Source organism: Mirounga angustirostris, unplaced genomic scaffold, assembly GCF_029215605.1.
Source record: "Mirounga angustirostris isolate CCGP_5_RB_7025 unplaced genomic scaffold, mMirAng1.0.hap1 SCAF_1, whole genome shotgun sequence".
Lineage (NCBI taxonomy): Eukaryota > Metazoa > Chordata > Mammalia > Carnivora > Phocidae > Mirounga > Mirounga angustirostris.
Window position 1 is genome coordinate 214,013,159 of NW_026991709.1, and position 19,341 is coordinate 214,032,499.

General features: G+C 58.7%; 1 protein-coding gene across 2 annotated transcripts; it reads left to right on the top strand.

The window, feature by feature from the left end:
• Positions 1-723: 723 nt before the first annotated feature.
• Positions 724-18,600, top strand: SGTA (small glutamine rich tetratricopeptide repeat co-chaperone alpha). Of its 2 annotated transcripts, none has more exons than XM_064574839.1 (12): positions 724-883; positions 8,655-8,794; positions 9,229-9,335; positions 9,610-9,694; positions 10,877-10,976; positions 12,178-12,282; positions 13,189-13,327; positions 13,878-13,940; positions 14,993-15,030; positions 15,779-15,868; positions 16,073-16,195; positions 17,420-18,600. In XM_064574839.1, the coding sequence occupies exons 2-11, from the start codon at positions 8,695-8,697 to the stop codon at positions 16,185-16,187; spliced, it is 942 nt and encodes a 313-aa protein (XP_064430909.1). In that variant the 5' UTR covers positions 724-883; positions 8,655-8,694; the 3' UTR covers positions 16,188-16,195; positions 17,420-18,600. The 2 variants fall into 2 exon arrangements, with proteins under 2 accessions (XP_064430909.1, XP_064430907.1); XM_064574837.1 differs by lacking the exon at positions 724-883 and adding an exon at positions 7,801-7,879.
• The last annotated feature ends 741 nt before the right edge of the window (positions 18,601-19,341 follow it).

Consider the following 19,341-nt stretch of genomic DNA (forward strand, 5'->3'; position numbering starts at 1 on the left):
ACGGTGATCAGTTGTGAGTCATCCTAGGGAACTTCCTCGTCACTCACCCTCGATTAAGCCCACCAAGCTTTATCCTACTTAATCTTCATTTTCGCCGTTTTCCGTACCTGGAGTTTTCCCCCTTATCCTCCAAATCCACCTCGACAAGGTGGAGCTTCCCTAGCCATCCCGGCCCACCTGCCTCCCCACTCATAGTCCCGCCACGCCATTTTTTCTTTATAGAGCTTGCCATCGGGTGAAAAGGGTTCGCCTACGTCCCAGTGTACTAGTTTGTAGTTCGTCGACCCCGGTACAAGGTAAAGGGAGCGAACACTTTCCTGGTTTTTACAGCTGGTTTGCAGTAAATCCTTGTTCGCTATTGAGCACCTGCTCTAAACATACGTGTTTGCGGTCCTTTACGTCTTGTGCGTTGACTGAATGGAAGAAAGCGTTTGTGGGTGGATGGGTGGGTAAGTGTAAAGGATCGCGGGTAACAGTCGCTCCCATCCACAGAGCGCCTGTGCGGCCCCGGGCGCCAGATACCCGGACACAGCAACACCACGTGGCCGGCCCGGTGCCACGTGACCGGCTCTGCGGAAGGCGCCGGAGTCCGCCGCCGTCCCACCATGCACCGCTCCACTCCCGCTCGAGAGGGGAAATCGCTCCTGATTTCCGGCCTCCGTTCGGTCGCAGAGGTCAGTTGCCCTAACGACCGGCTCTCCCCCCGCCTCTAAGTTACGTCACTTCTCCCCACGCCCGCCTCGGTAATTAACGCGCCTGCGCAGAATAAAACCCAACGGGAGCCGGCCCCTTCCGCGCAGGCGTCGCGGCCGGAGGCGGGGCCGGGCAGCGCCGCGCTGCGCAGGCGCAGCCGTCGGTGGGTCGGCGTTCGGCCGCCTGAGAGGTGAGTCGTGGAGGGGGCTGCCCGGCGTTGTGCCGGTTGGGCTTGGGGTCCGCGGCTCGGAGCTCTCGCGGTTCCGGGGCCCGGGGGGAGAGGTTGGTTTGGGGCTGGGGTCGCCGCGATCAAGCTGGCTGCTGTGAGTGGGCGGCGCGAAGGGGAAACTGAGGAAGGGTGGCGTCGGGCAGGCCCTCGCCGGCGCTGCTCAACCTCCCCCGGACCCCAGGCCCGGGAAATGCTGCTTCGCAGGCCCGTGGGTGGACAGCGGGAGGGGAAAACGCCCCGCAAGCAGTGAGGGTGTCTTCTGCTGCCCAGAAACACAGTCCCTTTGAATGGGGACCCCGTTCGTGGGGCGCAGGTCGGGGTCCTGTCCCAGAGCCGCCACTCTCCACCTGGCCAGCCTCTTGGCTTCCCGGAGCCTCAGTTTCCCCCGCTGTAAAACGGGCGTCGTCACGGTCCTTGCCAGATTGAGTGGGGTGGGAGGTGGGGGTCTTGGGAAGATTAAAGCGGCAGGGCACCCCGCAAAGTGAGAGCTTAATAGCGGCTGTTAGGTCTTTCACAGCTCGGGTCTTCTGTCGGTTGTGCTAGAGGTGGGGAGGAGCTGGGGCTGAGGACCAGCTCCACCTCCTCTCACTGGCTGTGTGAGCTGGGGCAGATCGCGTCCCTCTCTGAGCAGCGCTTTCCTTCTAAAACAGGGACCCTAGAAGAACGTGCTTCCTAGGTTCTCTGTGAAGTTAAATAAGCAGAACATTCTCTGCTCAGGTTCCTTGTGCTTGTTAAGAGTTTACTAGAGAATGGCCGGTTTATTAGGTGTCAGAAAACGTGCAGGCTGCATCCCGTAGGATTTCCTTTGGTTTTCTATCTCTGATTGGTCTGTCTGCTTTTCTTCTCCCCAGACCAGTGGTTTTTATCGCCCTGGGGGACACAGGGTAATGTCTGGGGGTCATTCGTTGTGGCCACGACTGGGTGTACTCCTGGCAGCAAGTGGGTGGGGGCCAGGGATGCTGCCTAACCGGGCAGTGCCCAGGACTTCCCCGCAGAGAACCGTCTGCAGTGTCCACAGTGGGGAAGTTAAACCTTCCTCTAGACCAGTGCTTCTTCACCGGCATGAGCTGCACACAAGGGGGTGGGGTATGGACTCAAGAAAACGTGCAGGTTTTGTGGGGAGAGGAAAGGGCACTTGGGAGTTTAGGAGGCTCTGGAGTCCCGACTGCTGGGCTCAAAATTCCTGGTTTGTGTCTTCTAAGCTGGGTGACCTCGGGTAGCACCCCCATCTTTCTGAACCTCAGTTTTTCCTTCTGCACAATGGGGTTTGTCATAAACAACCCAGGGGCTCGGCTGACTGTGAGCAGGGGGCCAAATCCAGCTGCAGCCTGTTCCTGTAAATGAAGTTTTGTGGGCGCAGTTCATCACAAAACCTGTGACTGCTTTTGCACAAAACCAAAGTTGAGTGGTTTCCACAAAAGCCCTGTGGCCCTTTTCAGAAAATGATCACTGACCCCCTCCATAAGTGATTGCATGCACTGCACTGAGCTCGGGGCCTGGAAAGTGCTCAGCACACCAAGGATTTCACCTGAGGTTTATAATTCAGTCTTTCAGGAAGGGTGAGCAACTGTAAACGGGGTTAAGCTCTGCCCCAGTTTGTGAGCTATAGTCTTAACTTTGAGCTTACATTTTCTTTTAAAGATTTTATTTATCTGACAGAGAGACAGCCAGAGAGGGAACACAAGCAGGGGGAGTGGGAGAGGGAGAAGCAGGCTTCCCACAGAACAGGGAGCCCAGTGCAGGGCTCGATCCCAGGACCCCGGGATCATGACCTGAGCCGAGGGCAGATGCTCAACGACTGAGCCACCCAGGCGCCCCAATTTTTTTTTTTTTTTACACCAAGACCCAGTGCTAGTCCTTTTGGGAAATGCTCAGCAAGGGGGTTGAAGGAATAAAGGGAACTGTTGGTAGGTGGGCAAGACCCAAAGTTTGTTGTCTCTTCTGATCTTCCCAGAGAACTTGGTCGGGTGGCTCTCAATTTGACAGGGATCTAATGTTTTCCCAAGACCATATGGGTCAGACACTGCTGAGTGCTGCAGTTGAAAGGGAAGATGTCTGTCCAGTGCTCACAGTCTGGGTGAGGGCGGGAGACAGATGACAGTTTTAAAGCCTTCTGGGCTGCTGATAAGGCTGGTACTTGGACTTTGCCAAAAAATAACGGGCATCTAGCTCCGTCTGAGATATCTTTGCAGCTCAGTGTTGAAGGGAATTAAGGGTTTCCAGGTGGGTTGGAGGAAAGGTGAGCAGTTGTGTTTGAGCGGAGCCACTGAGAGTTTGGTGAAAGGCATCACATGCACACTCATGAAGTTTCAGGGAGCTTTTGATGGTTTTTAAGCATGCAGAGCATTCTGGCGGCATTTTAGAAGAAACAGGCTTTGATGGGGGTCGTGGGCTCAAGCCTCGGGACAGTCCTTGCTCAGACACCAGGGGCGGGCTAGGATGAGAGAGAGGACTAGAGCCCAGGCTTTGCACACCGCTGTTTGTGAGCAGAGGTCCGGGCTCAGGATGGAGGCAGGCAGCCCTCAGCAGCGGGCGCTCCACCGTCCGAGGTGGGTGAGAGGTCGCTCATTTTAGTGAGGCATGCCATTTTTTCCCTTTGACCAGTTCTGGGCAGGGAAATAAAAGAAGCAGAGGCTGTTTTTGTTTTTAAATGTGGAAACGAAAAGGTGGACTGAGAGCCGGGAGGGATTGTGAAGACCACCGGAGGAGCTGGCCCCAGGACCCCCTACTCCACCCTCACTAGGCTTGCCGAGCACCCTGTGCGGCTGGCACCTCGGTGGTGCTTTCTGAGAGCTCATAAAGCACTCACTGTTCAGAGAGTAGGCCTTCTCTGAGAATTTTGTCCAGCAGCCAAAACCCTACAAGTCGTGATTGTTCAGAAGGGTCCGGGTGCCTGGTAGGAGTCGAGGAAAAGTGCTGTCTTCGTGTTTTGTTGGGCCCAGCTTTGTGGAGAGCAGAAGGTGGTTCATCTCAAAAGCCATACGTGGAAGTAAGATTCACAAACTGTCTCGCAAAGAAGCAAGAGTTTCTGTGGACCACCTGTGTCAAATGCCTTGCTGGCTCCTTCTCACACCTTGGGGACATAGTCCTCGGCTGTGGACCCAGGCTCCCTCTGCTGCAGGGCTGAAGCCCAAAATGTGCAAACAGAAAGTTTCCAGAAAGTTTGCATCAAAGTTCTTGGGCCAGAAAAATCTGACTTGTACTGATTTAGAGCCTTTACTTTTCTCACTTGGAGTTTCAGTGGTTTTCAGCTGGGTGGTTTGGCCATGTCTGGGGACATCTGTGGCTGTTACCACTGTGGGGAGGGGCATTGAAGGGGTGTGGCCAGGGATGCTGCTGAACCCCTATAGTGCTCAGGACGCCCCCACAGAGAGTGACCTGCCTCCAATGTTAGGGCCAAGTGGGAGAGACCCTGCAGTGATTATTTGGAAAAATATTGAGTCTGGTCCCTGCTCACGCTGGACACCAGAGTAAATCCCCCGGGGTCAGAGGGTACAAACCAGGGCGACCCCAACGTCTGTGAGTCACCCCCTCTCTCCCTCTGACACAGTGTGTATATTTCAACGTGCAGCATCCCAGGACCTCAGGAGTCAGATGGTTACAGAGCACAGTCTCCTGGGGGTCAGTGAAACCCCCTGACTCAGGGGTCTCACCCGGGGGGAAGATTCTGCCCCTTGCTTCAGGGCACACTGGACAGAGACCAGGGATGCGGTTACCACTCTGCACGCACAGGGTAGGTCCCGCCCCCGCCACCAGCAAAGAATGATCCAGCCGCTGATGTTGGTGGCACCAAGGTAGAGAAACTCTACGTTAAGTCACGAATTCTTGTAACAGCTGGTAAGGACACCGCTGTTACCCCATTTTATAGAAGAGAAAAATGAGGGTATTGGCTGCGACTCTCTGGGATGGGACAAAGAGCATTCTTTAGCTTAGGGTGGGGAAGGTGACGTGGAACCGGCCTCAGGCAAAGATGGCTGGCCCTAAGACATGACTCCAGGCTCTTGTCCACCCAGGCAAATCTGGCCTCTCATCACTATGCCAGGCCCAGGGCAGGCTCCAGGGGACTCTGATTTATTGACAGTGAACTGCATTGGAGGGGCTGGCATTTGAGAGAAGACCAAGCAACAGATCAGGAGAAGCCCAGGAAGCAGGCAGTGAGAGCTTATGCTGGGGAAATCAGGCCAGAGTGCCTCAAGTCCTTTGGGGGCAGGGGATCCTCATGTGCAAATGCGCTGAGGCTCCAAGATCTGGGGGCATGGGAAGGACTGGAAGTTTGCCAGAAAGGAGCGTGACCTGGTCTTTAGTTTTTTGAACCCTTGCCTCCATGAACCTCAGTAGTTTCATACACTCCCCTCCCCCCATCTTCACCACTCAGACCAGGAGGGCAGGAAACGTCTGCTAAAGACCAGACTTCCTTTCTCAGTCCACTCTTAAGTGAGCACACATCACCATCAAGACCTGCATTCATTCCCTGGGAGAGAAGACCAAGCCCTGTCCTCCCGTACACACATATGCATACACAAAGCCCAGTGTGAGTGACCCATGGCGGGGGAGGGGAAGGGAACCAGGCTCAGAAGTGGTGCCTGGAACCCGTAGGTGGGGTGTAGGCACTTCCATGACTTAAGAAGGCAAGATTCATTGTCCACAGGCAGCTGCCCAGACGTGACCCTCAAGGCCTAATTTAGAACACAACATACAAAGGGTCCTGGGACTGCACATCTGAAGGGGAGGACCTCAGACTTCGAAAACAAAAGAAAACAAAACTTTTCCTAATTCTAATTAGAAATTCTAATTCTAATTTCTTTTTTTTAAGATTTTATTTATTTGAGAGAGAGAGAGAGAGCACGAGAGGGGGCAGGGTCAGAGGGAGAAGCAGACTCCCCACTGAGCAGGGAGCCCAATGCAATGTGGGACTCGATCCTGGGACTCCAGGATCATGACCTGAGCCGAAGGCAGATGATTAACCAACTGAGCCACCCAGGCGCCTAATTATAATTTCTAATAAGATATACATAACAAAATTTACTGTCATAACCATCTCTAAGTGCACAGCTCAGCGGCATGAAGCACACTCACCCTGTCCTGCGACCACCCCCACCCTCCAGAACGTTCCATCTCCCCACACGGAGACTCTGTCCCCATGAAGCACGGACTCCCCACCCCCACCCTCCGTCTCCAGAACGTTCCATCTCCCCACACGGAGACTCTGTCCCCACGAAGCACGGACTCCCCACCCCCACCCTCCGTCTCCAGAACGTTCCATCTCCCCACACGGAGACTCTGTCCCCGTGAAGCACGGACTCCCCACCCCCACCCTCTGTCTCCAGAACGTTCCATCTCCCCACACGGAGACTCTGTCCCCACGAAGCACGGACTCCCCACCCCACCCTCCGTCTCCAGAACGTTCCATCTCCCCCCCACATGGAGACTCTGTCCCCACGAAGCACGGACTCCCCACCCCACCCTCCGTCTCCAGAACGTTCCATCTCCCCACACAGAGACTCTGTCCCCATGAAGCACAGACTCCCCACCCCCTGCCTCAGCCCCAGCTCCCACCCTCTCCTCTCTGTGTGGACGGGACTCCTCTGGGGACCTCCTGGGAGTGGGGTCCTGCGGGATGTGTCCTTCTGGGTCTGGCTCCTCTCACTGAGCCCACTGTCCTCAGCGTCCCTGCACGTCGTGGCAGGTGTCAGGGTCCCTTCCTTTCTAAGGCTGGAGCGTGTTCCCGCGTGGGGACGGACTGCACCATGTTTATTCATTCATCCATGGACGGACGCTGGTGTCGTGTCTGCCCGTCAGCTGCTGTAAATAATGCCGCTGCCGAAACAGATATCTAAAATGGGAACAGTTTGACATTTTAGTCTGTTCTCCTAGGTTTGTGGTCAGCAGGCTGACTGGTTTACTCTCTATACCCTCTCAGCTGGGGACCAGGACTTCTTTTGGAGTTTTGCTTCCCCCAAAACAAGTGGGTTGTGGTGGTTGATCTCTGTGGGCCCCTCTATTGCCCCTAAGGTCCGCTGGTCTGGGACTGGCCATTCGTCCTCCGGGCACCGGCCCATCCTGATCCCAGACCTTCCAGTTCTAGGGAGGCTCTCCGGCCAAAGGCACTTGCTAGATAAAGGGGCTTTGTATCCAGAAATGGGAAGCTCCTTACCATTCTCAAAAAGCTTTAATTACTTCGCCTGCTTTACGGAACACAGGTGTTTTAAGTTTCTCCTTATTTAAGATTGAAGTATAATTCACATGCCTTAGAATTCAGTGGATTTTGGTATATTCACACTGCTGTGTAACCGACACCTTTCTCTAAGTCTAGAACATTCCATCACCCCAAAAAGAAACTCTGTACCCATCAGCTATCATTCCCCACCTTTACCCCAGCCCCCCAGCCCCCACAAGCCCCCTTCCCGTCCGTGGATGAACCTGTTCCGGACATGTCCCACATCCCGGTGGAATCACACCCCGTGTGGCCTTCTGTGTCTGGTTCCCTCACTTTAAGAAGCAGCTGTCGATGGACGTAGATTCCCGTGAACCAGAGACCAAGCTCTGCATACGGCCAGCACCGAGTGTCTTGACTGCCCTTGCCCAGTGGCGGTGACCCCGCCCCGTACTGACCCCATCTCAGGGTGGAGAGCCTGGGGCTGCATGACGGACTCTTCCCGACTTCGTTTAACCATCGTGGCTGGTAACAGGTTCATGAGAATGTGGTCAGGAGGCCTGCTGCTCGTTTTCTATGGGGCACAGGCTGTTCACCCCACTGGAGGAGTTTTCGGGAGACCGAGGTGCTTCCTGCTGCAGGTTCCGGCTGTGCAGGTGGACCTGAGCAGCCTTGGGCCAGCTGCTTCTCCCAGACCCCCACGCCAACCTGTTGCCTCTGTCAGCAGGAGCAGCCGTGGAGGTCACGGTGTGGAGGGGGATGAGACGGTGTTGTGACATGCCTGATCCATCATGGACCCTCAGGTGGCAGACCCCCCTCACCTCCGGAATGTTCCAGACCAGGGCTCTCCTCTGGGCACTGCTGACGCTGGAGCCGGATAGTTCTCCATTGTGTGGGCATCCCTCAGCCGGGGGCTGAGCAGCAGGTCCACCCAATGCCAGGAGCACCACAGACGTACCCAGACATGGCCCAGAGCCCCTGAGGCCGGATCACTCCTGGCCTGGGAGGGACCCAGAGAAGGCCCTCGGACGGCCTGGAAAGGGCTCGGTGCCTCTGGGGCCTTTTGGTCTACTCTGGGCCCCTCCGCTCCTGCCCCCCCCCCCCCCCCACGATACTTGTCCAACCCCCTCATGTCCCTCGGGGGTATCAGGACCTGGAGAACCGTCAGTTTGTTTTCTCAGTCTGAGTGGAGAAGCAGGTGGGACTGGGGTCTGGCTTGTGCTTAGCTAAAACTTGGGGTTCGTAGACCTGCAGGACTAGCACTTGCAGGCTGGCCCTCTGCATCCCTGGGAGTCCCTGTGTGCCACTGAATCTGAAGGGGTGGTGATGGCCAAGGCCACGTGGCCTTCTTTAGCGTAAGGAGGCAGGATGGCTGGGAACACTCCACCTGCCCGAGGGAGCCTCAGTGTCTATCTGTGAAATGGGGTCATAATCGCCCTCACTTGTGCTTAAAGTGGCTTCCTTGGGGCTGGGGCTGGCGCAGGCCTGGTGAGCCAGGCCCAGCAGTCCGGGGGTGCTGTCTGAGCAGCACCCATGCCCCCCATCTGTGCTTCTCACGCCCTTGGCTTGGGTCCGCAGATCGGGAAAACCCCAGGGCGTTGTCTCTTCCTGTCTCAAGATGGATAACAAGAAGCGCCTGGCCTACGCCATCATCCGGTTCCTGCACGACCAGCTCCGGCATGGGGGGCTCTCATCCGACGCCCAGGAGAGCTTGGAAGGTACCTGTGGGCCCACTGCCCTCCCTCCTTCCTGCCACATGTAGCCAGCCCCCGTCACCTCGGGCCCAGCATCCTGCAGGTGTTCTGGTCATCTCCCCATCTTTCGTCGAGGGGCAGTTCCGGAACCTTTTCCACCACTGCACGTGTGCAACTCCACTGAGGAGAGGGGAAAGGCTCTCTCTTCAAAGAGGGAGGGGCAGCCACGGCCGCTGGAACCTGCACGGGGCTGGGTGGGCGAGGAGCCCAGGCGGACCCCGCCACCAGCGCCTTGGCATCCAGCTGCTTCAGTTCGCAGTGACACGGTGGGAGGTGGCGTTTCGGCAGCAGGTGCCAGGCCGTTGACCCGGGCTTCTCAGGGGAGGGACTCCCTCTGAGCCCCAAAGTCCTGAAGTCTGGGCTGCGTTCAGAAGAAAATGCCTTTGTCTCCCCCCCAGTTGCGATCCAGTGCCTGGAGACTGCTTTTGGGGTGACTGTTGAAGACCGCGACCTCGCTCTCCCTCAGACTCTCCCGGAGATATTTGAAGGAGCTGCTGCGGGCAAGGTGAGTCTCTGGGCTTCCCAGAACAGAAGGCACAGCACGAGTGGCCGAGGGCTGCGGAGCACCTGTGTGGGGCCTGCGCTCCCTCCCGGGCTGCGCGCCGTGGAGCGTGGTTCCCGGTTTGCAGACAGGGAAGTGGGGGGCTCGGCCCCGGCCACCCTGGCCTGAGGTCCTCCCCGTTGGAGCTCAGCTGCCCTCTGGAGCGGCCCTGGAGCAGGAGGAAAGCGGTAGGGTTGCCCGCTGCCCCTTAAACAGCTCGTCTTTGCCTTGGGGCCAGGAAGTGCTGCAGGACCTGAGAGGCCCCGAGCAAACTCCACCTTCAGAGGAGGACTCGGCTGAGGCAGAGCGCCTCAAAACTGAAGGTGAGGCAAGACCGTCTGCATCCCCACCAGGCACCTCACCCGCCTGGACTGCCGGGGAGGGGGGCGGGGGGGGCTGGCCCGTAGGGATGTGGCAGCGGCGGGGGGGGGGTGGTTTTGCTGTGAAGCTGCGCACAGCACACAGGTGCGAGGATGTGCCGCGAGCGGAGCCCCACGTGCAGCCCGTGGGAACGTGGCCGGGGCAGTTGCCGTGGAAGGCATCCTGACAGCTCCCAGGTGGTCACATGTGGGCTCGTGGCCCAGCCGCTCCCCTCCCAGGTGTGGGCCCAGGAGAGATGCAGGCGTGTGTCCACGGAAGCCAAAAGGTAGAACAGCCCAAATGTCCCTAAAGTGGCAAAAAGGATAAACAAAATGTGACCTATCCGTATTCTGGAGCGTCCCTCGGCTGCGAGCAGGAGCCAGGCGCCCACATGCGCGGCCCCAGGGACGGACCCCGAGCCCACGACGCTCAGGGAGGGACCCGGACACGGAAGGCCACACGGGGTGTGAGTCCACGTGGGTGACACGTCCAGAACAGGCTCATCCGCGGACGGGAAGGGGGCTCGTGGGGGCGGGGGGCTGGGGAGAAGGTGGGGAGTGACCATTGATGGGGGCGGGGACGCTCAGGGAGGGACCCGGACACGGAAGGCCATGTGGGGTGTGAGTCCACATGGGTGACATGTCCAGAACAGGCTTGTCCACGGACACAGAAATGAGTTAGTGTGTGTCAGAGGTTGGGGAGGGGGTGGGGGATAACTGCTGATAGGGTCAGTGCTTCTTTTTGGGGAGATGGAATGTTCTGGCATTAGATCGTGGTGATAGACACCTATGAATATTTAAAAACTGCTGGATTATTTGAAGTAGATTTCATGAAACTTGGTTACTTCCGAAAGAAGGAGCAAAAATGACAGTATTAGAGATTTGTGTCTCCAAGTGTCCCAACTGAAGCAGTGACAGTCATCAGAGTGTGGCTCAGGCCAGAACCCACAAGATGCCGGACGCAAACCACATCCTCCTTCATGTACACCCCACCCCCGAGCCTACATCTGAGTGTTGCAACCTGCCCCCCAAAGTCTCCTCACATCTTCAGAGAAAACCCGAGGAGAGCCGGGCCTGACTGACGCCTCGGAGCCCTCGGGCCTGACGGGAACAGCGGGGCGTACGCTCTTCTTCCTCTCTCTTCAGGAAACGAGCAGATGAAAGTAGAGAACTTTGAAGCTGCTGTGCACTTCTACGGGAAGGCCATCGAGCTGAACCCGGCCAACGCCGTCTATTTCTGTAACAGGTACTGGCTGGCGCACACGGGGGAATTGTTTGTACTGTCACTTGGGGGTTGTTCAGCCAGAGCCCCAGATCGGCGGCAGGCGGCCAGCTTGGTGTCCGCAGGAGCTGAGCGTGGCATTAGAATTAAAATCGGGGCCGCGTTCTGCACGGATGCTGCGGCAGGGAAAGAAGCCAGACCACAGGTGATGTTCCACGCCCACGTTCACAGTGGCTCAGCTGCTGGCCGCGAGGGGCCGCATCCAGCTGGTCCTTTTAGAGGGAGAGCTGCCTCCGCTCTCCCGCGGCCTCCCAGGACGGGCCGTTGTGCTGACGAGAGGGACTGAGTGGGACGTGGGACGCAGGGTGGCCCCGGGACCCAGCGGTGGATACTGGGGAAGGGGGTGCCGCACGTCATCCACGCTGACGCCAGGCTAGAACTGCTTGTCGTTTTGGTTTCTTTATTTTGGCTCTCTGGGGCAGTAACACAAACAGATTGACAGGAAGGTCGCACACATAGTCCCGAGAATCCCCTACACCCTCCACCAGCCCAGCCGCTCAGTGTTTCCTATCAGATGCCTTTTTGCACTTCAAAACCTGGGAGAAACGCAAAGTGCAATATTAAAACCTGAAACTGTCCAAAAACCCATCTCGCATGGGAGGAGACCCTTGAGAGCTTGGACAGGGGTCTCGTGGATCGGTTACTGTCTAACCGATTTTTTTTTTTTTTTAAAGATTTTTATTTATTTATTCATGAGAGACAGAGAGAGAGGCAGAGGGAGAAGCAGGCTCCCAAGGAGCAGAGAGCCCCCGATGCGGGACTCAATCCCAGGACCCCGGGATCATGACCTGAGCCGAAGGCAGACGCCCAACCATCTGAGCCACCCAGGCGCCCCTGTCTAACCGATTTTATTCCCTGATGTAGAAGGGGGGCAGAGCCTGGGGGGCAGAGCCTGGGTGTTGAGCCCGTGGACTTGGGGTTCAGATCCTCGTCCCATCACAGCCAGGTGTCTGCAGCATCGTTGAGGCAAGCTGCTCTGCCTCCAGCCTCAGTTTCCCCAGAAGGCTGTCCCAGCCCCCAGCACAGGTGCTCTGCAGACAAAAGCCCTTGGCCTGTCCCCCCAACCCCGCTTGACACATGGGGAAGCCCAGGCTCCTCCCCAAAAGGCTCCTCCTCGGCAGCGAGTGAGCCCCGCAGCCCTGCCTGCCCTGCTTTGTTTCCCCAGGGCCGCGGCCTACAGCAAACTCGGGAACTACACTGGGGCCGTGCAGGACTGTGAGCGAGCCATCTGCATAGACCCGTCCTACAGCAAAGCCTACGGCAGGATGGGGTGAGTGCCCCAGGGGGACTGGGAGGGGCCACGCCGTCTCTACCTTCCTGGACTGCCCCACCCCCCACATCCGGCTGTTACCCCCTTTCCTATTCAGGGTGCTTCCCACACGCCCAGCCCCACTACCTGCCGGGTGTCCAGCAGTTTGCTTTAGTCCTGATCCTCTGCCTAGACAGAGTCAGGACTCGGCCCCACTCACATGTCCTAAATCTGGGCCTCCCCTCCTTCCGACCCAGCTGCTGTAAATCGGGTTCCCACCGCTCACTCTCCTGTGCCCCAGTGGTTTGTTGGAAATACACCTGTGTGTACCGGTTCATCGCAGAGGATGCAGACAAAGAGCTCCACAGGGCAGGGTCCAGGAGGGTCCCCGGGTAGGAGCTCTGTCTGGCCCCTTAGAGTGAGGTGTGATGCCTTCACCAATGGGGACATTCTCCACATCTCATTGTTCAGTTTACAGCCTGCTCTCCAGCCTTCTCCCCTCCCAGAGTTTTGGGGGTAACGAGGTCCCCCCTCAAATCCCAGATTTGGTCTTCCTGGCCACCAGCCCCATCCTGAGTCACCTCCTAGGCATAAACTCGGGTGTGATCAAAGGGGGTCATTATGAAAACCAGGAGATGCCTGTGATTTGGGCAGTTTCAGGTTTTAGAAGTTCTGTGCCAAGAACAGGACCAGCCACGTCCGACCACCCTGTTCTCTGCTCTGCACCCCTCCTCTGGGCCTTCAAACCTATCGTGTGGACTTGTGCCCTTGAATTCTTTTCATACACCCATCCTCTCAGCGCCCCCAGCCCTTGCGGGCCGTCCCCACCGTCCCCACCAGACGCTAGGCCACAGTGACCACTGGAGCAGTTTGGGAGTGGCGGGCAGCCTCCCAGGCCCCCTCCACGCGCTGGTGTCTCTCCCCCAGCCTCGCGCTCTCCAGTTTGAACAAGCACACCGAGGCCGTGGCCTATTACAAGAAGGCCTTGGAGCTGGATCCTGACAACGAGACCTACAAGTCGAACCTCAAGATAGCCGAGCTGAAGTTGAGAGAGACGCCCAGTCCTGTGAGCGGCCCCGGGGAAGGGAGCGGGTGGGAGCAGGGGAATGTGGGCCAGTTTTCTTACTGCCGTTTCCATAGGAAGGAACGGGTGAGGCAGGGGATGCAGGCCTAGGACAGGCTAGATGCGTCTTCTCAGCAGAGTCCGCGGCCCAGGGGCCGGCTTTCGCTGTCGGACACCTGGGTCTGGGGCGGTCAGGGCAGGGGGTGGTGGCCCTGAGTGTGAGAGCCTGATGGAGGAGGGCTGGGGGTGTGGGCCGTGGACTGGTGGCTGATGGTTCTCTGGGAATTTGTAACCCCTGAGGGCCCTCCAGGCTCTGCAGGGGCCCAGGATGTCAGAGCATCCCACGGTACTTTTCCTAAGTGGTCGGTGCCGTGGCTCATGCCCTTGATGAAGCACCGTCTGGCCGCAAGGCCTGGCTGCTGGGTTGTGAGGACATCTGAGCCGTTGGCCTCTTAGGATCCCAGCCGCCCCGCTGTGGGATCTTCTGTCTCCGTTCTGGGGGCCAGCGCCATGGTCCTGTGACCACTCACCAGGGCTCTTCTCATCCCCACAGACAGGAGGCGTCGGCAGCTTTGACATCGCCGGCCTGCTCAACAACCCCAGCTTCATGAGCATGGTAACCTGCGCTCCCATCCCCATGAGGGCCACCTGTCGTGGGCCAGGGCTGCCCGGCCTGGGCATTGCTGACTCTGGGCCGGGCCATTCTCTAGGGGCCTGAGCGGGGCGCCGTGGGGGACAGAGAAGCAGCCCCAGCCCCACCCCCTCGATGCCGGGAGCCCCCCCCCCCCCCCCCCCCCGTGTGACAACCATAGCCGTCCGAGACACCGCCCCCTGTCCCGGGGCAACACCGCCCCAAGTGAGACCCACCCAGTGTTGAGCACAAAGGACCCTCGAGCCTCCCCCAGCCGACTAACCCAGGGAAACGGCCTGCCCTCCCCCCACTTGGTTTCCTCCTCCGCTGCGGAGACCCTGGCCACAGCAGAACCGCACCTGCTTCCCAAGGTTCGGGTGGATGCCCCTGAGGCGGAAGCACCACCTCCCGATGCTGAGACTTAAGGCCAGAAGCGCTAGCTCTGTGCAGGGCTGGTCCCCGCATGCGCTTGTCCCCGAGTGGTCTCACTGCACCTCAGGGTCCAGGGTCTCCACGCGTCAGGAAGAGAGAAATCCCCTCAGGGCAACAAGGGGCGTCTTGCCTCCTGCATCGGCAGAGGCCGCACTGAGTCTGCAGATGGGACGGCCGGCCGGGCCCCCAGGGACCAGAGCCGGCACAGGGCAGGGAGGGTTCAGCCTGGCAGTGCTCACACCTCTGACCTCCTGCGCCCGGGGTCGGCACGCAGGCTGGGTTTTGTAGTTAGCGCACAGCCCCCGCCATGCGCCTGTGGCGGCATCGGGGGGGTGGTCGGGGCAGACGCTGGCCCGTGAGCACCTCAGCTCCGGCGCCTCACGCAAGTTAGCCAGGCCCCCGTGAGCCACGCCGGGTGGGGCCCTCTCCCCGTCCCGCTCGGCCTCTTCCTGAAACGGGTCCTAAGGAGGGACAAGACCCAGACAGGATCCAAGTGGTAAAACGTGGGAGATGAGATGGCAGGGAAAGCCGTCGGCCAGGCCTGGTGTGCAGCCAGAAGATGGGTGCGGGCGCTCACGCGTCTGATGACGGATTCTCTTCTGCAGGCATCAAACCTCATGAACAATCCCCAAGTTCAGCAGCTGTAAGTGACAGCCGGCCTCCTTTGGGCCTTGTGGTTAGAATTTTGTTTTTTATTGTGATAAGATGCATGTAACATAAACTTACCCGTTTTAACCATTTTAGGGTTTACAGTGCAGTGGTATTAAGTACATTCATTTGCATAGCAGTCACCACTGTCTAATTCCAGAACATTCCATCACCCCAAAAAGAGTCCCCATCCCCATTAGGGGCACTTTCTAGCCCCCCCTGGCCCCCGCAAGCCCCCTTCCCGTCCGCGGATGAGCCTGTTCTAGATGTGTCACCCACGTGGACTTAACACCCCACGTCGCCTTCTGTGTCTGGTTCCCTCCCTGAGTGTTGTGGGCTCAGGTCTGGGTCTATGCCCAGGAGCGGAATTGCTGGGTCACATGGTGATTCTGTTTAATTTACTGAAGAACTGCCAGGCTGTGTTCAAATCTTAAAGCACAGTTTCTCATCCACAGCACTGCTGAAGTCGGGGCAGGTCACTCTCGGGGGCATCCAGGCCGCCATGGGGGCAGGCCAGCAATTCCAGACACGGCCTCATGTACTCTGGTTGAAGACCCCTGTCTTTAAGCCAAAAACAGAGGCTGTTCCCAAGTGAGCTGGTGGAGTTCACAGCAGCCGCCATCAGAGAGAGGGGTGGGCTGGGGAGGCCCTGGGCCCCAGGGGGGCTCGTGTGGGTGAAGGGGCAGGGCCTGGCGGGAATGGGCGGGTTGGACTGTCTGTCACATTGTGGGCTCTCCTTGCAGCATGTCCGGGATGATTTCGGGTGGCCACAACCCCCTGGGGACTCCCGGCACCAGCCCCTCACAGAATGACCTGGCTAGTCTCATCCAGGCGTGAGTAGACCTGCCTAGTGGGGCTCGAGGGTGGGGTGGGGGCCCACCCATGAGCGTAGCAACGGAGGTGCTGTGTCCCTGGGCTCTCCGTTGGACCCTGCATCCTCCAGCGGGTAGTCGTGCTGCCTGTGGGGGTGCGCCCAGGAAGTGGCCAGGAGGATGCCCCGGGCCTCGCGGCTGAGCCTGGGCCTGTCTCTCCCGCAGCGGCCAGCAGTTCGCCCAGCAGATGCAGCAGCAAAATCCAGAGTTGATAGAACAGCTCCGAAGTCAGATCCGGAGTCGGACCCCCAGTGCCAGCAACGACGACCAGCAGGAGTGACCAGCCACGTGAGTCCCCGTGGGCCGTGGGTCCGTGAGGTTGGGAGGGCCTCCGTGGTGGGGCGTGTCGGGGATCATCAGGCCCCTTCCCAGGTGTTTCCACTCACACCCTGTTCCTTTCGGGCAGCCGTCTGTGGGTGGGCTTGTCACTCTGGCAGGTTTTGTATAGACGAGGGCTGAGCCCCCACGGCTCCCAGGCCACACTAGTGTGGAAAGTCTCCGGGCAGCCACAGCGGTGGCCAGCGAGGTCCCCGGGAGGGAGGCCGACAGGCCCGCCCCGCCTCGCCTCGCGCCGCACGCTCGGGGTTCCCTGGGTGTGTGTTTGCTGGAAGCAGCTGTTAAGGAGGCAGGATTGCTGGCAAACAGAGTGGGGGTCCCTGGGGGGCCCCAGTGGCCGTGGCTGGATCAGCGTGCCACCCCCCAGGGCCCCTAAACTCATCCTGTGCCTGGGAGATGTGCTTCCTGGCACCGTGGTTTTCCCACCCAGGAGACTTGGGCATCATTGTTCTCCTTTCTCCTTTGACCGTGATTTTCTGTTAAAGATTTCAAAGGACAGGGCATCTGGCTGACTCAGTCCATGGAGGGTGCGACTCTTGATCTTGGGGTTGTGAGTTCGAGCCCTGTGTTAGGTGTAAGATTACTAAAAAAAATAAACTTAAAAAAATAAATAGTTTTAAGAGTTTTAAAAGCCAAAAATAGGGGTGCCTGGGTGGCTCAGTCAGTTAAGCGGCTGCCTTCGGCTCAGGTCATGATCCCGGGGTCCTGGGATCGAGCCCCACGTCAGGCTCCCTGCTCAGTGGAGAGTCTGCTTCTCCTTCTCTCTCTGCCTACTTGTGCTCTCTATCTCTCTGTCAAATAAATAAATAAAATCTTTAAAAATAAATAAAAGCCAAAAATATTGAGCAGCAGGAAAAACAACTTTGATCTCTTCACCTGCAGCAACAAATGTTAATTATTTGGGCACGTTCCCCCCCCCCCCCCCCCAAAGCACTCCTAAAGAAAAAAAAAAAGAACAAAACCTAGTTGACATCAGTTTTGCATTTGTCATATGTCGTAACCTTCTCTGCAAAACACTTTTGCCAGCACTTGGTATCCTCGGCCCCAGAGCCTGCGGGGATATTCTACGTCCACGCTAATGTGGTGCTGTGGCCCCCGGGGCCGCCCCAGCCTGTGAACGAACGCGGCCGCCTGGCCAGCGACCTGACTCGCCACCCTCCTGTCTTCTCCCCCCAGCCCTCCCAGTGCCGCCAGCTTCTTCCCACCGACTGGAAGCCGTCTCGCATTTTGCTGTCTTCTCCCCTTGGACCACCCAAGAGAGAAAAAGAAACAGAAACTGGACCTGCATGTTAAGATGGATTTTTATTACTCCCTTCACCCTCCCCTCCCTGTTTGTAGTCTCCCACGGCCCCCAGACCCTTCTCGAAACAGAGCCAGCAAGCTGTGAACGCAGACCAGCACTGATCTCTCCCAGCCCCCTGAAAACCCAGTCACGGAAGTGTTTTCTAGACTGTTCCGGGGCGGGGGTCGTCCTAGGCCACTCTCCAGGAAGCAGCCCGTTTTGTGTCGAGCCATGTTGGGGACACCCATGGCTCCCAGAGCCCCTTTCTGCAGCGCCCGCGGTCTGTCTTCAGAGGAGACGTGAGAAGCCACTTGTAGGCCAACCTCGGCCTCCCCAGCCGCGCCCTGCTCGGGTGAGCTCACTGCCAGCACGGTCTGGGCACCAGTGGCCGCCATGCCCCTCGGACCGCGGGTTTTCGTGTGAGGAGCTCTTCAGACACATTTTCCTAAAGGACGATTTCCGTGACCTTGCGACCCGGTTGGGAGCAGGGGTGGGACCAACCTGGGGCGCACAGGACCAGGTACTGGGACTTTTCTTCCAGTCGAGCATTTTGATGGACACGTGTCTCATCTCTGATCCTCCTGTCCCAGTACTCATGACCGACAGACCCCAAGGGGCAGATCGTGACCTTTCAGCCTGTCTCCAGCCGGGAGTCCAGCCCACTGCCCTTCTGCCCGGCCGGCCTGTCTGGGTCCTTGGCAGGCTCTCCTGTCCTGTTGAGGGCTGGGGAGCCAGCAGGGGCCCCTGGTGCCACCAGAGCTGCTTCTGGGGAGCAGGCATGCCAGCCTGCCCAGGACACGAGGCCACTGTGGATGTGCCCATGGCCTCTACTCAGGCAGGATGGGCGAGGGGGGTCGGGTCTGTGGGCGCCAGCGTTGGCATCTGGATCGTGTGAGGTTCCCTGGTGGTCCGGGCCGTCTGCGAGGTAGACCCAGTACGTGTGTGTCGTAGGTAACTAGTAGGAAGACGGGCACTGCCAGCCACCCGCAGTCCGTCCCACGTCTGGCAAGATGTGTCCTAACGAGTGCTAGCCATGGTGACAAGAAAACGTGTGGGGAATAAATAGACATCACGACCTCTGTTCCGCTCTGCCTCCACCTCTCTCGCCACCCCGGCCCTCCTGCCCAAGCTTCCAGAAACCCCCAGCCTGGGGTTCCCGCCTCAGGCGTATGCCGGGTGTCGGTCATGTCGACGGCTGACACGACGCAGCTGGAAGCCATTCCCATGTCAGGGGTCGCGGATGATTCCAGAAACAGCAAACCTCTGGGCTGCTCCTGGAGTTTGTCTCTCCCACACCTTCGCTTCCCACCACACTCACTCCAGGGACCAGCCTGGACTCCTGGCCTCTCGGGCAGAGCCGTGAGGGTACCTCCACGCCCCCTGGGGTAGCCCGCAGGGCCACCTGCCGCGCTGAGGGACGTGGCGCAGGCAGCCTGCGTGTGAGGGCCGCCCGCTCCCCTACAGACGGGGAATCGATTCCCGGGGAGGGGGGAGCAGGCACGTGTGTCTCGCGGGGCGTGTGGGGTTCCTCAGCAGGCTCACCGGCAGTCCCGGTTCTGGGGATGTCTGTGGCCGTCGCGACCACGTCCGGGGGTGAGGGGCCAGGGACGCGGCTCAGCCCCTGCAGGCCCAGTCTCCGTGCTCCTGAGTGCGCTCAGCAGCCCCCGTCAGTTCTGCACTTGGCACGAGCAGCCCGTGTGGTGCTGATGCGCCTGTTTGGAGAGCCACGCTCAGAAGCACTGGGAGGCACGGGGCCACGAGCCCTGTGTTCAGAAACCCCTCCGTGTGCGTTACAGGTCTGCCCAGGTCCTCTCAC

Bases quoted from the DNA above. Each gene is read 5' to 3' on its own strand.
- SGTA (XM_064574837.1), top strand. From the start codon at position 7,836: ATGAGACGGTGTTGTGACATGCCTGATCCATCATGGACCCTCAG. The intron at 13,941-14,992 runs GTAACCTGCGCT...TCTCTTCTGCAG, and splicing joins ACCCCAGCTTCATGAGCATG to GCATCAAACCTCATGAACAA. The intron at 15,031-15,778 runs GTAAGTGACAGC...CTCTCCTTGCAG, and splicing joins AATCCCCAAGTTCAGCAGCT to CATGTCCGGGATGATTTCGG.